At 43.5% G+C, this 19,754-nt stretch overlaps 1 protein-coding gene across 1 annotated transcript; it reads left to right on the top strand.

The window, feature by feature from the left end:
- Nucleotides 1-51: 51 nt before the first annotated feature.
- Nucleotides 52-17,762, top strand: MMUT (methylmalonyl-CoA mutase). Its single transcript, XM_059843073.1, has 13 exons — nt 52-105; nt 2,263-2,642; nt 3,547-3,914; nt 4,678-4,835; nt 5,057-5,228; nt 6,611-6,859; nt 7,149-7,260; nt 8,529-8,644; nt 9,175-9,290; nt 13,610-13,741; nt 15,309-15,456; nt 15,569-15,736; nt 17,331-17,762. Exons 2-13 carry the CDS (start codon nt 2,288-2,290, stop codon nt 17,457-17,459), a joined length of 2,223 nt encoding a protein of 740 aa, XP_059699056.1. The 5' UTR covers nt 52-105; nt 2,263-2,287; the 3' UTR covers nt 17,460-17,762.
- The last annotated feature ends 1,992 nt before the right edge of the window (nt 17,763-19,754 follow it).

Genomic DNA, 19,754 nt, shown 5'->3' with positions numbered 1-19,754 from the left:
GGACGCTACCAAACAAACCCGCGCTTTCCGCGGCGCACGCGCAACGCCGCTCCCTGCCATCGCGCGTGCGCAGGGGCGGCGCGCTGACGGAGGGGCCGGTGGCAGGTAACGGGGGGATCCCATCGCTGGTCCTGATCCCGATCCCTTTCCATGGCCCCGTCCATGCCCGGAGCCCACAGCCCTGCCCCTGTCCTCGTCCTTATCCCCTGTCCCAGCTCCCGGCACGGCCCTCCGTCCCCATTGGCCGCCCGAGGGGCGTGTTGGGGGCGGGCGCTGGCGGCGGGCGCTGTCCCGGGACGGAGAGCGGAGCGTTCCTGTCCGGCTGTGGGTGCTGGGGAGAGAGAGGTGTGGAGAGAGGGTGACAGGGCGGGGATGGGAGATGGGCAGAGAGGAATTGTCGGAAACTGAGCACGGGTAAATGCAGCGTCCAGCTCCGGGGCAGAAATAATCCCGGCGTGCGTTAGGAAGAGCATTGCCAGCAGGAAGGTGATCTTGCCCCCCTGCTCAGCCCTGCTGAGGCACATATGGGGTGCTGTGTCCAATTCTGGGCTTCTCAGGACAAGACAGACATGGGCTGCTGGAGTGAGTCCAGTGCTGGGTGGCAAAGATGATGGAGGGACTGGAGCATCTCCCTGAGGAGGAAAGGCTGAGGGAGCTGGGGCTGTTCAGCCTGGAGAGGAGACACAGCTGAGAGGGGCTCTCAGCCCTGGGTGTCCCTGTGTGCAGGGAGGGCTCAGAGCAGGGCCCAGCAGTGGCACCAGGGGAACGGCCAGGGACTGATCCCAGCAAGTTCCACCTGGACACGAGGAAGAACTTATTTGCTATGCAATGTCTGAACACTGAACAGACACCAGAGAGGCTGTAGAGTCTCCCTCATTGGGGTTATTCCAGAGCTGTCTGGAGACATGCCCTGTGCTCTGGGATGACCCTGCTTGACCAGGGAGGTTGGATCAGATGAGCCACTGTGATCCCTTCCAACCTGACCCATCCTGTGACCCATGAAGAGGTGTGGGCACAGGTTGCCTTCCATCCTGGCTGCAGCATCACATCCCTGCAGGGCACGAGTGCTCCTCAGAAGCTCCTCTGTGCCACTCAGGTTATAGGTATACCACACTTAGCATTTATAGGCATACCACACTTAGCATATGTATTATTAAAGCAAATGTTTGGAGAGTGTTGCTGCAGTGATAGAGGTGTTTTCCTGTATCTCATAAAGGGATTCTCATAAATGTGTCAGGGAAGTTTGTATTTCTTGGGAGTTGTGAAAGAGATGAGAGAGTGAGGAAGTGACTGACCCTTGGAGCTAAGCTATAAAGGGTTTGTTTTTGTAAGAAAGGGCAAGGATAGGGTATGGAGAGCAGAAGCAAAGGTGCTTACAGCTTTTCGGAGTTACTGAACTCACAGACTGGTTTGAGTTGGAAAGGACCTGAAGATCATCTCATTCCAACCTCTGCCATGGGCAGGGACATCTTCCATTAGACTAGGTTGCTCCAAGCTACATCCAGCCTAGCCTTGGACACTTCCTCGGGTTGGGCAGCCGCAGCTTCTCTGGCAACCTGTGCCAGGGCCTCACCACCCTCACAGGGAATTGTTCACATTGTTGCACCATCAGTCTCATGCAGGATGGAACAAGCTCTGTGTTCTCACACACCACATTTTTTTTCTCCTTTCTTTTTCAACCTATCTCTAGTTTCCATCCAGCCCAAGCCATCTTTTCCAAAGTGTATGATTATGTCAGCAACTTTCTGACAGCTCACTTCCTGCAGAGTGCCTCCTTGATGTTGGATACTGGGAAGAAATTCTGTGAGGGTGGTGAGGCACTGGCACAGGTTGCCCAGAGAAGCTGTAGCTGCCTCATCCCTGGAAAAGCTTCGCTCTTTGACATGAAGGAATTCCTAGATGAGAGAGATGTAAAGGTGAGAGGGCAGCTGGCCATGCCATCTTCATGCCTCACACTGGCTTTTCAGTGACTGATTACTGAAGGTGGTGCTGAGGGACTGAAATAAGTTACACATCTCAGATGTGGATGTAGATAAATTGAGGGAATGTTTTCCTTAGAGGAAAATGTAGAATTTTTCCTCAACTCTATTCTTGGTTGAAAGGCAAGAAGAGCTGTCTGTTAAATCAGTGCATGAATAACATATTTCACTTTTCTCCTGAGGGATTGTTTTGGATTTAGCAAACTGCATGACCTCTCCATCCTCACATCTGCTATGTTAGGTGCAAATGATAATGCAAAGTGCATGTTTTTATTTTGTCCAGCTTGCCCCACCCCGTGAGCAGAGCCATGCTGAGGGCCGGGGATGCCGTCCTGCGGCTGCGGCCGCGCCGCTGCGCGCTCCTGGCCTGGCGCGCCCTGCACAGGCAGCCGCTGCACCCCGAGTGGGCTGCCCTGGCCCAGAAGCAGCTGAAAGGCAAGAACCCAAAGGAGTTAATTTGGCATACCCCAGAGGGAATCGACATCAAGCCTTTATACTCCAAAAGGGACACGGAGGACTTCCCTGAGGAGCTGCCAGGGATGAAGCCTTTCACTCGAGGGCCCTACCCCACCATGTACACGTACAGGCCATGGACCATCCGCCAGTACGCTGGGTTCAGTACAGTGGAGGAGAGCAACAAGTTCTACAAGGACAACATCAAAGGTGGGGCAGCTGGTCTGGGAAACAACACTGCCTTGTGGAGCAATGGGGGACATGAATTCAGTCAGTTACATGGCAAATGTGATAATTCTATGCTGTGAGTTTGGATTTCTGATAAGATCATCTCAGTGGCACTGTCTTTTTTTATTACTGGGAAATTGGATCGTTTCTGGAAGTGCCTTTGTTTCATTTTTCTGTGGAGAATGAATGTGTTAAATGCTGCTTTTAGTTATTGCACCTTAACACATAGACATAATTTGCATCCATCCCGGGGTTCAAGCAGCTGAGATCACAGAGCTGAAGCAGAAGTGGTAACCTGGGTTAGCTGGTAGCACAGCACAGAGGGGAAAATGCCTGGGGGCAGCAGAGTTTTGGGTTCTGCTTTCAGGTTGCAGTAACAAGAGCTCTGCTTGTCCTGTTCCCTGCTTTATATGAATAATTTTCTCTTACTGCAGATTTTAAAAAAACATGTGTCAGTAGAGCCAGGGAACAGTCTGTGGTGTTTAGTTTGTGATAAAGGGAAGGTAACGTGACAGCGTTTATGACACTTCTGCTCCCAGCTAAGCCAAGCTGATTTGTGTGTATAAGCTCTTACACTGCCTGTCTAGGTACATTTATAACTTGTGGGTGAGCTGTTATTCAGCAGTTTTTAAAGCACAGTAAGGTCTACCTTTTTGGCTTTTTTTTCCCAGTTAAAAACTTCTTCATTTAAAATTTAAGACTACTAGACCTTGGACAGCTTTGGGGAAGGAACAGTGTTTAACATCAAAATTTAGTTTGCCATCCAAGCCTGAATCATGTAAAATAGAGTGAATAAATTTAGATCCCATCCTAATGCAAGTCTGTTCAACACTTCTAACTATCTCTCTGTGTTGTTTTTTGGGTTTTCTCCTTTGTTTTCATGTAGCTGGCCAGCAGGGATTATCAGTTGCTTTTGATTTAGCCACCCATCGTGGTTATGATTCAGACAATCCTCGAGTTCGAGGAGACGTTGGAATGGCTGGAGTTGCCATCGACACAGTGGAAGACACCAAAATCCTTTTCGATGGAATTCCTTTGGAGAAAATGTCAGTTTCCATGACAATGAACGGGGCAGTCATTCCTGTGCTGGCTACATTCATTGTGACTGGGGAAGAGCAGGGAGTGCCTCAGGCCAAGCTGACAGGGACAATCCAAAATGACATCCTGAAGGAGTTCATGGTCAGAAATACCTACATTTTCCCCCCAGAACCATCCATGCGGATCATTGCTGACATCTTCCAGTACACCTCAAAGGTATTCATTGTTTAAATGTATAACTTCTATGATGAGGGTAAGTGTCTATGAGGCACTTTGGAGAACAGAGAAAAGATGGGAAGACATGTCATAGAGAAGAGTAATATGGTTGTGGAAAGGGCCAGTAGAAGTAAAGATTCAACATCACTTATAATAGAAATTTGAAGTTTGAGTCAAACTTGAAATTTCAAGCACCACGACTCAAACGCATCTTTGTAGAGATGGGTTTTATTTGCAGTCAACAAGGAAGTCAGAGAATGGGCTGGAGACAGGCTGAGAGAGCTGAGGGCGTTCAGCCTGGAGAAGGCTCCAGGACAACCTCATTGCAGCCTTTCAGTACCTAAGGGGGGTTTATAAAATAGATTGAGAGCAACCTTTTACACCAATAGAGACAACTTTTTACACAGATAGCAACAGGACAAGGAGGAACATTTTTAAACTAAAAGAGGATTTAGATTAGATGTTAGAAGAAATTCTTCCCTGAGGGAATTCTTCCCTGAGGGTGGTGAGGCCCTGGCAGAGATTTCCCAGAGAAGCTGTGGCTGCCCCATCCCTGGAAGTGTCCAAGGCCAAGTTGGATGGGGCTTGGAGCAATCTGGGATAGTGGAAGGTGTCCCTGCCCATGGCAAGGGGTGTTGAAACCAGATGACCTTTAACTCCCAACTCAAACCATTCTGTGATTCTGTGTGAATGTTGATAGACAAGTGTTTGATCCTGTCTTCTGCTGTTATATCCTGTTGTATCTTTTTTTTTTTTCCCCCAGTATATGCCAAAATTTAATTCCATTTCCATCAGTGGGTACCACATGCAAGAGGCAGGAGCTGACACCATCCTGGAATTAGCTTATACCATAGCAGATGGCTTGGAGTACTGCAGAACTGGGCTTAAAGCTGGCCTCACTATTGATGAATTTGCACCTAGGTGAGCTCAAGAAATTTGGTAGTATAAAACACACGTTTGGTAAAACCTCTATAGAGTTTAATGTAAAATTCAGTATTTTTACACCTACAAGCAAATAGGAACATTCCCATCATCTGTGAAAGTACATTAATCAGAGACCTTGCTGTCAGGCTTCTCCATTACTGATCCAGAGTTATCTGAGTGATTCAATGTTATATTCTGTTCATGTTCTCCTATTACAGGCTCTCTTTCTTCTGGGGAATTGGAATGAACTTCTATATGGAAATAGCAAAGCTGAGAGCTGGGAGGCGGCTGTGGGCTCACTTGATTGAGAAAATGTTTAAGCCCAAGGATTCCAAATCTCTTCTGCTGAGAGCTCATTGTCAGACTTCAGGCTGGTCACTCACTGAGCAGGTTAGAAATTGGACTCATCAACCTCCTTACTTAAAGGTTGTTCTCATGGTGTGTGTCTTAAAGGGGGCTGCTGGTGTTACTCACAAAGGTGCAGCAGCTGTCCTCTCACTCTGACAAATGCACACACTGGCAGTGGAGACACCTTTATGTCAATTCAGGACTCAGAGGATGAAGCTCTCTTGGATTTGTCCTGTGAGTTATCATTCCCAAATGCAGTGCAGTCAGCAGATAGAGGCACTTTTTTCTCAGAATCACTGGTTTGAGAATTCATTTGAGCAGCCAAGAGAGTCTCTCACGCCTCTGATGCTTAGTGCTGAAGACAGAAGTAATAGTTACAGCTCATCTGCTCCTTTGAAACTGAGTGCACTCTCTGCTCTTCCTGCTGATTTACCTTACAGCAAGAGGATAAATCATTGAAGTGCATACAGTGTCCCAGGTGAGGTCAGAGATGGGCTCCAGCTGTGATCCCAAGGCCTGCTGCTCAATCAAAGTCATGCAGTAGGAGTTATTTTTAGGTTGTGATTGTAAGCATTGTTGACTTCTGTGCCTTGGGTTTTTTGTTGTTTTGTTTTTTTTTTTAAGTAAATGTAATGTTTACTTACATTACAACAATACAGTAAAACTAAAACAATGGAATTTTCTGAACAGTGACCTCTGTAGGTCCTCCAATTAAAAGTGTTGTGGGAGTGCAAAAATGTTATTATTACCAAAACTATATTCAATTGTCTTCCAGTGTTCAGTGTAAATATATTTCTGGCTAGATTATAACTCTTTGTCTAAATATTGTGGCTTATCTTAGTATAGCTTCTCAGTGTGCAGTATTTTCTCCTTACAGCTTTCAGAGGGAAATATACTTAACATGCCTTTAGATAGGTATCTACCCATAAATTATATTTTATATTCTTACCTATCCAAATCACAGTTTTCTGTAATTACCTTATGTGACTCTTCCATCAATGAAAATATTTAAGCACATTTAGTTCCAAAACATATCTTTACTAGTAATTTGTCTGACACATGTACTTGTCACTGCTTCAAGAATTCTGGATTTGGAGGATGGAAGACATCAGGCCTACTGTTCCATCCTCTCTGATTTGCATTCACTAAGTTCTTTGAAACACCACTAAATATAAATTAGGATTTTATTTGTTACTGTGAGCAGTTTACTGGCACAGTGATCATTTTGGCTTTCTTTATGGATTCATCTCTTTCTTAAGATATCAACAAGTGATAAATCAGTTTGATTTGGATTTTTTTCAGCTTTTGTTCTGATTACAGTGTTTCAGTGGGGAACTTTGCATTTGTTTCTTTGCAATAACGACTAACCTGCCTCAGCCCCTTGGCAGAACCACTGAACTTCAGAGTTCCCCTTTTCCTTCCAGGATCCCTTCAACAACGTCATCCGCACCACCATCGAAGCCATGGCTGCGGTGTTCGGGGGGACGCAGTCTCTGCACACCAACTCCTACGATGAAGCCTTGGGGCTGCCCACAGTGAAGAGTGCTCGCATTGCCCGCAACACACAGATCATCATCCAGGAGGAATCAGGGATTCCCAAAGTGGCAGATCCCTGGGGGGGATCTTACCTCATGGAGTGCCTCACCAACGATGTCTATGAAGCTGCTTTAAAGGTCAGTTTGCAAAACCTTCTCTGGGAAAATTGTAGGGATAGGAGTTTTGAGAAATGTCATCTAAGGGAAAGACTTCTAATGTCTTCTTTGTTTGATATACTGGTAACTTCTAATCAAGGAATTATTTTACACTTCAGTGATGTCTTTGTAAATAAATTTTACAAAACACAGTTTAGAGCACAAAACTGTATAAAAAAGGTTTAATGAAAGTGTGGGTGGTAGCAGAGGTACAAAGCTCAATTTTCAAACCTTGCTGCTTCTCAGTATCTCAATCCTCTTCATTTCTCAGCTGATTGAGGAGATAGAAGAAATGGGTGGAATGGCCAAAGCTGTTGCTGAAGGGATCCCCAAACTTCGTATTGAAGAGTGTGCAGCCCGGAGACAAGCCAGGATTGACTCTGGTAAGAGCAGGGGGATGAAAGAAGGGAAAATTGCCAATAGAATGCTTCAGTATAAAGGTTTTTTACACACATGTTCATTGTGGTTTTTTATTTCTTAGTTTAGGAGTAGCAGATTATGAGTGCTAGAACAAACGGTGATGGTTTTATGTCAGTGAAAGCTCTGGAAAGAGACAGAATGTACAAAATACAGTACCAGTGTGAAAAGTCTTGCTTGACATGTTCAAAATTAGATTAGACAAAGCAGTAGAAACAGCATTTTAAAAGAGTGTTTGGAGCCTTCAGTAGTGAATGGCTTGATTTCTGATAGGAGCTTTAAGCTGTGATTCCTGAGTTTAAAAGCAGAAATGCCACCAGATGGCGATACTCATCGTAGCTGGCCAAATTCCTGGGTTTTCTGGAGAGCTGCCCGTTTTTCCTGAATGGTCAGATCATAGCAGAGGAGGATACAACTCCTTGCTTGCTATACGTATTTGTACATACTCATAGAGTATTTGTGGAGATATTCATATATGTGTGCTTAAAACTCTATTCCACTTTTTGTAATCTGCATTCCAGTAGTAATCCAGGAACAGAAGCTAGGGATAACTCAAACATGAAAGAAGTTATATTGCCTTTTTTGTATGGAGGATAAATTTGAAGCAGGTCTTAATTAAGACCAATAAAGAATAATCAGTAAAGTTCTGTGTTTTCTCTTGTAAGGTAAATTACTTAATGTTGCTTCAAAGAGTGTATAATGTTATCAGGCACTGCAAATAAAAATATCTGATAACTCCATAATGATTGAAACCTGAAATATAATTTTCCAACATGATAAATTAATTTTTATGCACATGGAGTAGTTTTAGGTAGGAACTTCACTTTCTATCTGTTTATTCAGAAAAGTAAATGCAGAGCAGGAGACCAGCACTTCTGCTTAGTTCTGTCAGATACACTTATGTAAGCTTAAAAAGAGAAAAATAGCCAATCTGTTTTAGGGACTCATTACTAAATCGGTTTGCAAGATCAATATTGTTCTATTTCATTTTCTTTTCTGCTGCAGTATTCACTGAGTTGAATGTTCATGCATTTAATCTTTCATCACAAAATCTGGAAAATACAGACTTAAATCCATTCTATAAGAGCAGATTTTACATATTTGAAATTTATGTGGTTATATAAGCAAAGCTATGCATAATAATGCTCAAAATCTTCTTGTCTTGTTAACATTGTGTCTTTTCACAGTAGTTTGCAAATGTGTTCTGAGTTTCTGGTGTTTCCACTGGAAATAGGGTCTGAAGTAATTGTTGGAGTGAACAAGCACCAGCTAGAAAAAGAGGAGGCAGTGGAAGTTCTGGCCATTGATAACTCTGTAGTCCGTGCCAAGCAGATTGAGAAAATCAACAAGGTGAGAACAACTTTGTTAAAAATGAATCTTGTTGTAACTGCAGACAGAGACTGAGTAAAGGCAGCTTGCCAGAAGTTTACCTTCCTGTTTCTGAGAGTCCACTCTGGTCATTAGTGGAGAAACTAGAATATATATCTGTATGTCCAACCTTTAAAAATTGAGAGCTTTACATGTTCTGAAAATGTGATAGAAACCATCTATGAAATGTTTTGCTCTAAAAGCCTGTGACATTGCTTAATCACTCACTGTTGGGTGCTTCTTGTCAAGTGCTACCGAGGGTTACAGAACCAGAAATCAACATCCACTTTCATAATCAGTGAAAACATAGATAAAATTGGTTTAGGGTTATGTTATGGACTTGTACACATTTTAAGGTCTGAGCTGCTTTTTGACTTTTTATCTTCTTGAAATAGGAAGTGGATATTGACAATTCCACATCCAGAATTAATATTTAAATTAGTCTTCCACACTTGACTTCCCATTTCACTTTTTGGTTTCCTTGAACTGATTGTCTCTCTCCTGCACTTTAGGTGAAAGCCAGCAGAGACCAAGCAGCAGCCCAGCAGTCCCTGGCTGCTCTCACACAATGTGCTGCCACTGGGGAAGGCAACTTACTTGCTCTGGCAGTGGAAGCAGCACGTGCCAGGTACTGGGGTTGGGATTGAACAGCCAATTCTTATTTAAAAATTGATGGTTCATTTTCACCTTTTAACTTTTCTTGGGTGTGGTGTCAGCAAGGTTAGAGTTTTGGGGTTTTTCATTAGAGGTGGAAGTAAATAATGGCTGCAGTTTCACATTGTTAGACACACTATTATTATATTACAACTTCTTAAGGCAGTGCATTAATTTCTCACAAGGAACACTACAGATATAAAGAATATGATATGAAATGAGGCTGTTTGTACACATTCTGCTGTTTACAACTCATATTCTTATCAGTTCCAGGACATAATTGAGTTTCTCTGTCACTCAGCTGTTTCATGGGTGAAGGAGTTTTAGAAGTGTCTGAGATGTGAAAATGGATATTCACAATCTTATCATGCTCTGTTGCTTCATCTCTCCTTGCACCACAGACTGGTGTGAAAACATTTTTTGGCTGAAGGAGAAGTCAGTTTGCTTAGTCAGGCAAAGCTGTAAGAAATGTTCTTGAGCAGTGTGAGGCATCCGTAGAGTCCAGTGGAACAGTTCCTTTTTTTACCCAAGGTGATTTTGAGGCTGTTTTCCTTCCTGTTTCAAGGTCAGCATCAGTCTCTAGAATAGATCTTGTCTGTCTGTTCCTTAATTAACTAAATGGCCCAAATATAAGCAAACCAAATTCCTTCTTTATTAGGGTGCTGCCCTGTTTTTACTGTCACATCTCAAATTCCTTCATTCCCATTCCTAGAATACAAAATAACTGTATTTTAAATCCATTTAGCCACAGCCTGTCAGGAATCACCAGCAGTATGTCTACATTTGTCTTGGAACTGGGGAGGTCACAGGAGGGCAGTGTTGGATTTAAGGGATTCATATCTTCTGTATCAAAATTGACCAGTTAACTCCTAGTTTCTCTCCTTGGTGACCTTGTTTTTGTTAATTGTAAAAGCATTAATGGACTGAAGATGCACTTTGTAAGTTCCAAACACAGAACTGAATTCTGCCCCAAAACTATATATGGGGTGTGACCACAGAAAGAAACTGTCCTGGCATCTGATACAGAGTGTCAAACTTAATACATTCACCCTTCACAAGCAGTAAACAAGTGGGCAGTATCACCAGCAGGAGAGGGACAGCTGCCTCTTTCCTGGCAAATGGAAAATGATGGATTTTGAGCATGATGCAATATAACTCACTTGGAATAAAATGAGTAGCACAGAACTGTCAGTGCTGAGCTATGGAAAAGATTCTGTGGACTAGTACAGAGATTTCAGTGCTGACAAACACAAGTAGAAAAGTTAATGTTGTTATTCTAACCCAAGAAATAAGGCAGATTTGAAGTGAATGAGATCAGTACCTCCCTTCTGTGCTTCATGTCTCATGAGAAACCCCATTACAGGGAAGTGGGACAGATTACAAGAAGTCCTTTCTCTCCTCCCTCACCTGCTGTGCTGTTTTTGTGTCCCTCTCCAGACTTGCAGTTCAGTGATGGAAAGGGAAGGCAAAAATGCAGTGTAACTTCTTGTGTTTCTTCTTTTTCTTCTTCTGCCCAGTCTGTGTCCTTGTACTTCCTCACCTGATTTCACGCTGCTGCCTCTGCTTACTGGGGAAATGCAGAGAGGAGCAGAGCAGCTGAGGCTGAGCAGACACAGGGTGCCAGCTCTAACAGGCACATTTTGGTCATTGACTTTCTCCAGATTGGTATTTAGGCTCTGCAGCTGGTTGTGAACCACTGGGAGAGAGTCACACACAAATACAGACTGATGAAAAATGACTGTTAGGAAAAGAGGTGGTATTCCTGGCTCCAGAGACAGCTGCCCATTCTGGATGCATATGTGGCAGAGATTTAAAAAAAAAAGTTTCTTGGTAAACAGCAGGAAAGTATTAATGAGTAATTTAAAATCAAAGCTCCTGTTATTACTTAAAAGTTTTGGATTTAAAGTGTTGCAGAGATTTGGGACACAATTTTCAAAACACAGGGATTTCAGAAGCAGTGTCTACAGAAGAAGAAAGTGTGTTTCATTTCACAAAAACAACTTCATCCCAGCCACCAGGTTGGGATTCATTTTTCATTGTAACACAAAAATTTCTTTCACACTTTTATGTAATAAGAATAGAAAAACACATCACAGCCATGCTGGGCTTTATTTAATACTGAGGTATACTCTGATACTGCTTCTGCAAAAGTGGAAGAGAAAGATTTATCCAAGCTTTTTCTGTAGAAAAAAAAAGTGGTTTTTGCCACTGTAGCCCTTACACTGCCAGGAGTAAGCCCTCAGTGTTTGTGCATGGGGTGTATTGATTTTGGGCTGCAATCTGTGATGTCTGGCACTCTGAAAGGGAGTCAGTATTTATAGACACTGTTTTTAAGTCTGCTGCAAACTTGCTTTTTAGCCTTGGGGAAGTCACCTTACCCTAATGCACTTTTGCAGTTTACTTTTCATTCTTTGTTAGTAATTACAAAAAGCAATAATATTAATAAGATTATTTAGATGTCCTGAAAATCAGAACCTGATGACACAAGTGATTAACAGTGAGTCAAACAGAATTCCAGAAAGCCAGGGGAGGAGAAATTACAAAAATGGCCAAAACAGCATCAATAACATGAGTTAAAAATGTGTGTTCCAGAGTGATGCTGTCTTTGGGCAAAGCTGGCCAACTGTGAAAAGTGATAGCAGGGATAAGAGGCCACTTCAGACATCTGAGCTGTACAGATCTTGATGTGTGATCACAAATGGATTTCTGACACTACCTTTGCAGAGTTTACATTTATAACTAAGTATGAGCTGAGTATGAGCCAGCAAAAGAGCAAATTAGTTGGGTGGTCACAGGAAGTAAAACATCTCTCTGAAATTTACTGGAGGATTCAGCAAAGGCAGCAGAAATCCATGTCTTGTTACTTTGGGGGCATGTGTGGCAGATTGCATGTGGTAGGAATCAGTACCCGCTGAAACTGCAAACAGCAGAAGGGAAACTGAGTACAGCTCATTTGGCCATCTCTTTGTAGAGGTGTGTGGACAGCAAGGTGCATCTTTTCCAGTCTTTCCTGAGCATTTTATGTAAAAGCTTTAGAGAATGCTGAAGGCAATTTTGCCTCAGAGTAGACTGTAGTTAAATCATAGAATCATTTAGGTTGAAAAATGCCTTTAAGATCTTTGAGTCCAACCATTACCCAGCACTGCTGATCCACTACTAACCCATGTCCCCAAGGGCCACATCTACAAAGCTTTTAAATCCCTCAGGGATGGGAACTCCACCACTGCCCGGGGCAGCCTGTCCTACTGCCTGACACGTGTTTCAGTGAAGGAATTTTTCCTAATTTCCAACCTAAACCTCCCCTGGTGCAACTTAGGGCCATTTCATTTTGTCCTGTCACTTGTTACCTGGGAGAAGAGACCAACCACTACCTGGCTCCACCCTCTTTTCAGGGAGTTCAGAGAGAATAAATATAATGTGGCAGGAGAAAACATGAATTCCAGAGGTTTAAAGTGTGCTAGCTTAATTAGTTATACACTTAATACTGCTTTGGTGTCTGTATTTGTAAGCACAGTTTTAAGTGGTTCAGAAGAGTAGTATTTTTATTTCCTTCCTTTGATAAAGTTTGCATTAAGTTGTATTCAGCACAAATTTTTTAATTGCTTTGGGATAGAGGCTGTTATTGCAGATGTTTGTACAAGAAGACAGCAGAGCCTAGTTTGCTTATCTCATTTGTGCTTCAGCAGAAGAATTATTTCAAACATGTATAGTGTGTCCAGTCACAAACAAAACTTGTAACTTGCACATAAATAAATTTCCCAGATCCTTCTGCATCTAGTGGGTAAAGGAGCTGTATCAGGAGTAGAGGAGAAGAATAAACACTAAAATAAAAGCATCAAGGGAAAGGCAAATAAATTCCTGTTAAAATGTTAGGTTTCAGTCTCTTCTGTGTGTTCTTCCTTTTGTTTTTGTCCCCTCTTGATTTATATTTTGTATTTGAGCATGAGTCCCAATGCAGGATCTTTTAGTCTGAGCCCCCCCCCCCCAAAAAAATCTCTATTCAGAAAATCTGATTTAATTTTCTGAATCATTTTGCCATTCCCCATTGCCTTGCCAGTTGTAAATCAATCCTCACATGAGCAATAAAGTATTATCTTAAAAATGCCTTTGCATGTTCTGTCAGTGGGTGGCAGTGGGGTGAGCTGGATTTTCAGAGTTGCAGCACTGAAAGGGAAGCCAGTGTAAGTAAGCTTGTCCAGCAGCAAGGCAAATGGTTGGGCCAGTGCCAGTGATGTCTGTGTTCTGTTTCCATTTCAGCCTGCTGATAACAGGAATCGTTTTTGTCTGTCTCAGGTGCACTGTGGGGGAGATAACAGATGCCATGAAGAAGGTGTTCGGGGAGCACAAAGCCAGCGACCGCATGGTGAGCGGGGCTTATCGCCAGGAGTTTGGGGAGAGTGATGAAATCCTTCATGCCATCAAGAGGTGAGAACTCTTCCCAGGTAGCCAAACGTGTAACAGCCTCACATTTAATCAAGGAGGTACATGTGCTGCTGACTGTGCCCTAAAAAAACATTTCCCAAACCTGGGTGACATCCCTGGGGAATCCCTGGACCTACAAAAGCACTCTTGTAAGCAGGAAAGTAGAATGACAAGGATTAAGTACAATAAGACAAGGTCAAAACTTATTTGAAATTGTATTCACTTGGAAACAAAATTCACTGAGGTGAAGTTATGATTTGAGAGTTTTGTCCAAATAGCCTAAGACACAGGATTAAGAAGCTGAGAAACATTGCCTGAAATCCCTGTACATTGGATTGCTTCTTTTAAAGGCTGTGTAATAGTCATCTTTAAAATATTTCCAGCAGTTCATACTACAAAACCTTGTTTTGATTTACCCATAAATTGTTCCTGCAATTTCACTCTTAGTGTTGCTAAAACTGTTGCTAAAATCTATCTGGATATCCACATACGGCCTCCAGTCTTTGGGTATTACTCATACCCCAATGGAGAAGGCATCCCAAGATGTTGGTATGTGTGAAAACAGTTTCCTTTTGGTTCTTTTCTCAGCTTCTGCCTTTACTTGCTGCCCTCAGGGGTACAGAGCCTGAATTGCTGCTGTGGGAGATGATGCAGCACAAATCAGTCCCTGCCGTGTTGGGGTTTACCCATTTAAGAGTTCAGGCTCTCCTGAAAGGGAATTACTGATGGCTTTGCAGTGGTAATGATTAGACTGACTTGAAAGTAGTTGTGCTAGGAAATTTCACCTTTGTTATTTTAACTATTTAAATTAAACTATTTTTAGTTATGCTTTTATGTGAAAGAGAACTGAGCTAACCCCTTGAAAATCAAGGTGTAGCTCCCTTTCTTACATAGAATCACAGAATCATACAGGTTGGAAAAGACTTCTAAGATCAGTGAGTCCAGCCTGTAACCACAGACAGATCCTGGTGGTACTTGAATAATGAGCAGGGTAATATCTGAGGCTGTGATTACACAGTAGCATCAATACAGCAGAAATATGAGCAGCCAGTATCCAAAAAAAGAGGGGCAGTGGAACGAGAGCACAGAACAGGAGATACAATAATCCTTCCATGGACAGATTTTTACCCAGTGGAATGATAATGCATGATGATGCATTGTCATTCCACTGGGTAAAAATCCAGGACCCATCTCTGTGTGAGTACTTTTGAAATAATAGGTCATAACTATTTTTAAAAACTAAAAATTGTATTTTAGTGAGTTGTAATTCATCTTGTTAAACCCTCAGAGAATTCAGTATTTTACCTGTTAGAAAGCAAAAGAATTAGGGAAGATTTTTTAAAATAAAGAATATTTTATTTTTGAGGCTGCTAAGTACAAGAAGTGAGTTAATAATAACATAACATGAATATCAACATAGTGTGCAGTCTGCACAGCCAAACCATGACTTAGAAGATCTTTTTATTTGATGAAATTATGCTACACTTGCAGCAAATGCCTTTTTTATGTGTGGAAATACTTCCAACGATTCTCAGTAACTTGCACTGACAGAATGTGCTTTTCCAACCAGAGTTGACAAGTTCATGGACCGTGAGGGCCGCAGGCCTCGTATCCTTGTTGCCAAGATGGGCCAGGATGGCCACGACAGAGGGGCCAAAGTCATCGCTACCGGGTTCGCTGACATCGGCTTCGACGTGGACATAGGGCCCCTCTTCCAGGTAGGACTGAGCAGCACCCAGAGCATTCATTCCCTGTGCATCCCTTCTCCCTGGGGGCATGCTCAGCCCCCGGGCTGTGGCCGTGCCCTGTCCCATGCCCTGTCCCACGCAGACCCCGCGGGAGGTGGCGCAGCAGGCCGTGGATGCAGACGTGCACTGTGTCGGGGTGAGCACGCTCGCCGCGGGACACAAAACCCTGGTGCCTGAACTCATCAAGGAGCTCAATGCCCTGGGCCGGCCCGACATCCTGGTCATGTGTGGAGGAGTCATCCCCCCTCAGGTACGGGCAGCATCATTTCTGTAGCAGTCTGAATTGCTGCTAGCATAATCCAGGGTAAGGAAGCAAAAAGGGCCTTTGCATAATAGCCACAGATGTTTTATTCAGCCGCAGTGAGATGATCAGGTCCCAGCAGCCACACCCAGAGTCTCACTTTCTCTCTACCAGGGCCTAGGGGCTAACCCTGGTCTTGGGGCAGTACAAAGATGAGGGCCAATCAGGGAATAGGGGGGAGTGGCTCAGGGACCGAAGAACAGACGCAGGAGCAGGAGAAGGAGCCAATGGGGTCTAAAACTTTTTGAGGGAAGCTTCTTGTGTCTCCCTAGACCAGGGAATGCCCCACCCCAGGTCTTCACACATTTCCATCAGTGTGGAGACTAATTTATCTCTGTCTGAGCTGCTGAGCTGTTTCCTGGGTTCTGTAATGTCAGAGCACTGAAGGCTCCTCTGTACAGTCACCAGGGCCAGCACAGATCTGTAAGGTGGGATCCCCAGATCTGATTTTCTGTACAGCATGCCCTGGTTTAACTTAGAGTGTTTGTGGGATGGAAGATGGAGCTGTGTTGTGAAAGGATGAGCTTCAGGGAGATGTTCTTTATGCTCAGTTGTTTCACATCACCAGTCCTTGCTGGCCACCAGGCTGGATTCTGTCTGAAGAGACTTTGTGACTTCCAGCAATGGCTGGGAATAGTCACAGCCAGTGACTAAGGCCCCTGCAGGTCCCATCACCCTATGGCTGCACATCTCGCTCACTTTTCAGCCTTTCCTCACCTTCCCCATCATCAGGCAGGTGTTGCCTCTCATTCCCTCTGCTTTCTCCTAAACTGTTGAGCAGTTTGTTGAATTCCTTTGCAGTCAGGTCTGTGCTTTCATCTTTAAATTTTCCTTAGCTCATGCACAATTTGCCCGTCTCCATCACCTTACAGCCATCCTCTGTCTCTAGTGATCCAAACTGATTTTGCACATAAATCTCCTGTTACTCCCTTTTCCCACACCTCTCCCTTTTCTAGGCAGTCAAGTAACTATTTGGGAATGACAGAATTCTAAACTGAGCAAACAAAACTCATAGTATTTTTTTAGGAGACAATTTGTGTTCTGTCCATTATCTCTCAATGGGCTGCTACTACCCTGTGGTTGGTAAAGGTGTAATATGTCCTATGTAGAAGAAAGAGAGAATACAGAGCTGCTTCCCAAGTCTTTTTGAAGTTTCACGACAGTCATTAAATTCAATTAACTCTAGATTGCAAGAGACCACTGGCAATCATCTGCTCCAAGCCCTTGTTTAAAGAAGCATTTTCAAAATTAGAAGTTAGATCAAGTTTAGGTTGGGTTATTCAGACTCATATACAGTTGACTTCTGAGTACTTTCCAAGGGCTGCCATTAGTCTGACTCTAAAGAAATAAACCCTTTCCTGTGGATATTTTTTAGTATTTTTTCCTACTTTCTAACTTCCACCCATTTCCCATTTCCTTGAAGCTGTGCTGCCTCTCTCTGGGACTTGTTGCTTTCTCAGGCCCAGCATAGAGGACAGAGCATGCACCAATTACCAATTTTCTGTTCACTATTAACTGTAATCTTAAATCTCTTTTCCAACAGGATTATGACTTCCTGTATGAAGCTGGTGTTGCCAATGTGTTTGGTCCAGGCACTCGTATTCCAAAAGCAGCTGTGCAGGTGTTGGATGACATTGAGAAGTGCCTGGAAAAGAGGCAGCAATCCATGTGACTCTGAAATGTCACAACTCAGCAGCCTTACACTGACCACTTGATTGTCAGCAAGGGATGGCCAGCCACAAACCTCTGCTCCCACATCTTCCCACACCCACTGCCCCCTGGCCTTGTGTTTTGTGCTTTCTAAGAAAGTTCTAAACTCTCTGCTTGTTCTATTTGAGGATTATTTATATAGGTACCCACAAGAAAATTTTATCTCTAGAATTATGATTTCAGGAAGTGAAGGGAATTCAAATAAGTGTGTTTGGGGTTTTTTTCCAGATGTACTGATAAATAAAATAACTGCTGCAGCTCTTTGGATGGTCTGTTTTGTCTGATCTCTTTTGCATACAGAGAACTTGTTCTGAATTTCTTTGGCAGTTATAGTAGATTTAGAAGTCTTCAGGCAGTATCACTTATTCAGCAGAGATGGGATTGACCCCAGCAGCACTTTGATTTGAGAAATGGTGTCTTCTCAGGGAGGGGCAGTGATGGGAACAGAGCACAGTGCACAGCTGCTCCTATACAGGCTACTGCCATCTACACCATTTGTATCTTACTAAGCCATGAAATTCAAAAATTATGGTTTATCTACCTATAGTTTTATAAAGAGAGTTACATTGTGGCTGTCCCATCCCTGAAAGTGTTCAAGGCCAGGTTGGATGGGGCTTCGAGCAGCCTGAGATTGTGGAAGGCAGTTGGAACAAGATGATCTTTCAGGTCCCTTCCAACCCAAACCACTCCATGATTCTGTGTTTCTGTGATTCTTTGAAGTTGTTCATCAAAAAACTTGTGTTTTACATGCATGAGCAGCAAAACTGTATCTGTTGTGTGGATGAGAGAAGAACCAAGACAAAGTTTAAGTTGCACAGTATTACTGGCAAAATAATGGGGTGGAATCCAAGCCTTTGCAGTGTTATCCTCGTGCTCTAACTTTTGGAATAATGACCTCTCTCAAATAATTGGTCTTTGTTCTGAAGTGAGTCACATTTAATTTTACAGATGGAAAATTGACCAGTAACAGAAATTTTCTATAAAAAATCTGTAAGTTACTCCTATGCCTCAATAGCCAGAGACTGCCTAGAAGTTTTTCAAAGTAAGGCATTGAAATTGAACTTATTTTAATACAAATCAGAGTTTTAGTTGTATTATCTAACTTCATAGTTAGCTCCGTAGGGAGCTCCATTTATCCTCAATGGAAAGAAAGAAGCCAAAGGTGGCTGGCTCAGGCTGAGTGTCTGAATGTAAACCTCCTAAGAGTGCTGAGAAAACTCCTAATATGTGAGAGGTTTGATATGTTGGAGTTTTTAGATTAAATTTCTGTTTGTATTGAGGTGGTTGCACTGGTGATTGCAAACATGAGGTGCCCAGACTTGCCCCTGAACTCAGTGCTTGCATCCTGAAAAGACAGCACAGTCCAGGGCTGGGTAGGAAATAACCATGGAATTGTAATGTGATCATAAATTACCTTCTCAAAACTTGAAACAACAACCAAACAAACCTGGTCTTATGGTTGTACTCAATCAGCAAACTCTGTTCTCAGTTGCAGTCATGTAAGTGCTCTATCCAGAGGGGAATTTGGGATCTCAGGAGCTCCCATGGGAGCCATGAGAGCCAGGACTGCATCTGCAGGGTGAATCCACTAGGAAGGTCACCTGAGGAATGCCTTGTGTCATCCTCTATAGAGAACAGCTGCAGAGAAAGGGTGGTAAAGCTCTGGAACAGGCTGCCCAGGGAAGTGATGGGCTCACCATCCTTAGAAGCGTTCCAAAAATATGTGGATGTGGCACTGGAGGACATGATTTAGTGGTGAACACAGTGATGATGGTTGGACATGATTTTAGAGGTCTTTTCCAACCTTTTCATTTCCAATCCCAAGTGCTCCAACAGCTTCTGTGGCAGAAGAGCTGTTGTACCTCAGCCAGCAACAGCTGAATGACACAGTTCCTTCTGCTGAGACTTCCCTTCCCTTCCCTTCCCTTCCCTTCCCTTCCCTTCCCTTCCCTTCCCTTCCCTTCCCTTCCCTTCCCTTCCCTTCCCTTCCCTTCCCTTCCCTTCCCTTCCCTTCCCTTCCCTTCCCTTCCCTTCCCTTCCCTTCCCTTCCCTTCCCTTCCCTTCCCTTCCCTTCCCTTCCCTTCCCTTCCCTTCCCTTCCCTTCCCTTCCCTTCCCTTCCCTTCCCTTCCCTTCCCTTCCCTTCCCTTCCCTTCCCTTCCCTTCCCTTCCCTTCCCTTCCCTTCCCTTCCCAAACCTTCCCAAACCTTCCCAAACCTTCCCAAACCTTCCCAAACCTTCCCTTCCCAAACCTTCCCT

This window comes from Haemorhous mexicanus, chromosome 3 (genome assembly GCF_027477595.1).
Source record: "Haemorhous mexicanus isolate bHaeMex1 chromosome 3, bHaeMex1.pri, whole genome shotgun sequence".
Classification (NCBI taxonomy): Eukaryota; Metazoa; Chordata; class Aves; order Passeriformes; family Fringillidae; genus Haemorhous; species Haemorhous mexicanus.
Note: the sequence above shows the minus strand (reverse complement) of the source record. Positions and strands in the feature narration are given on the sequence as shown.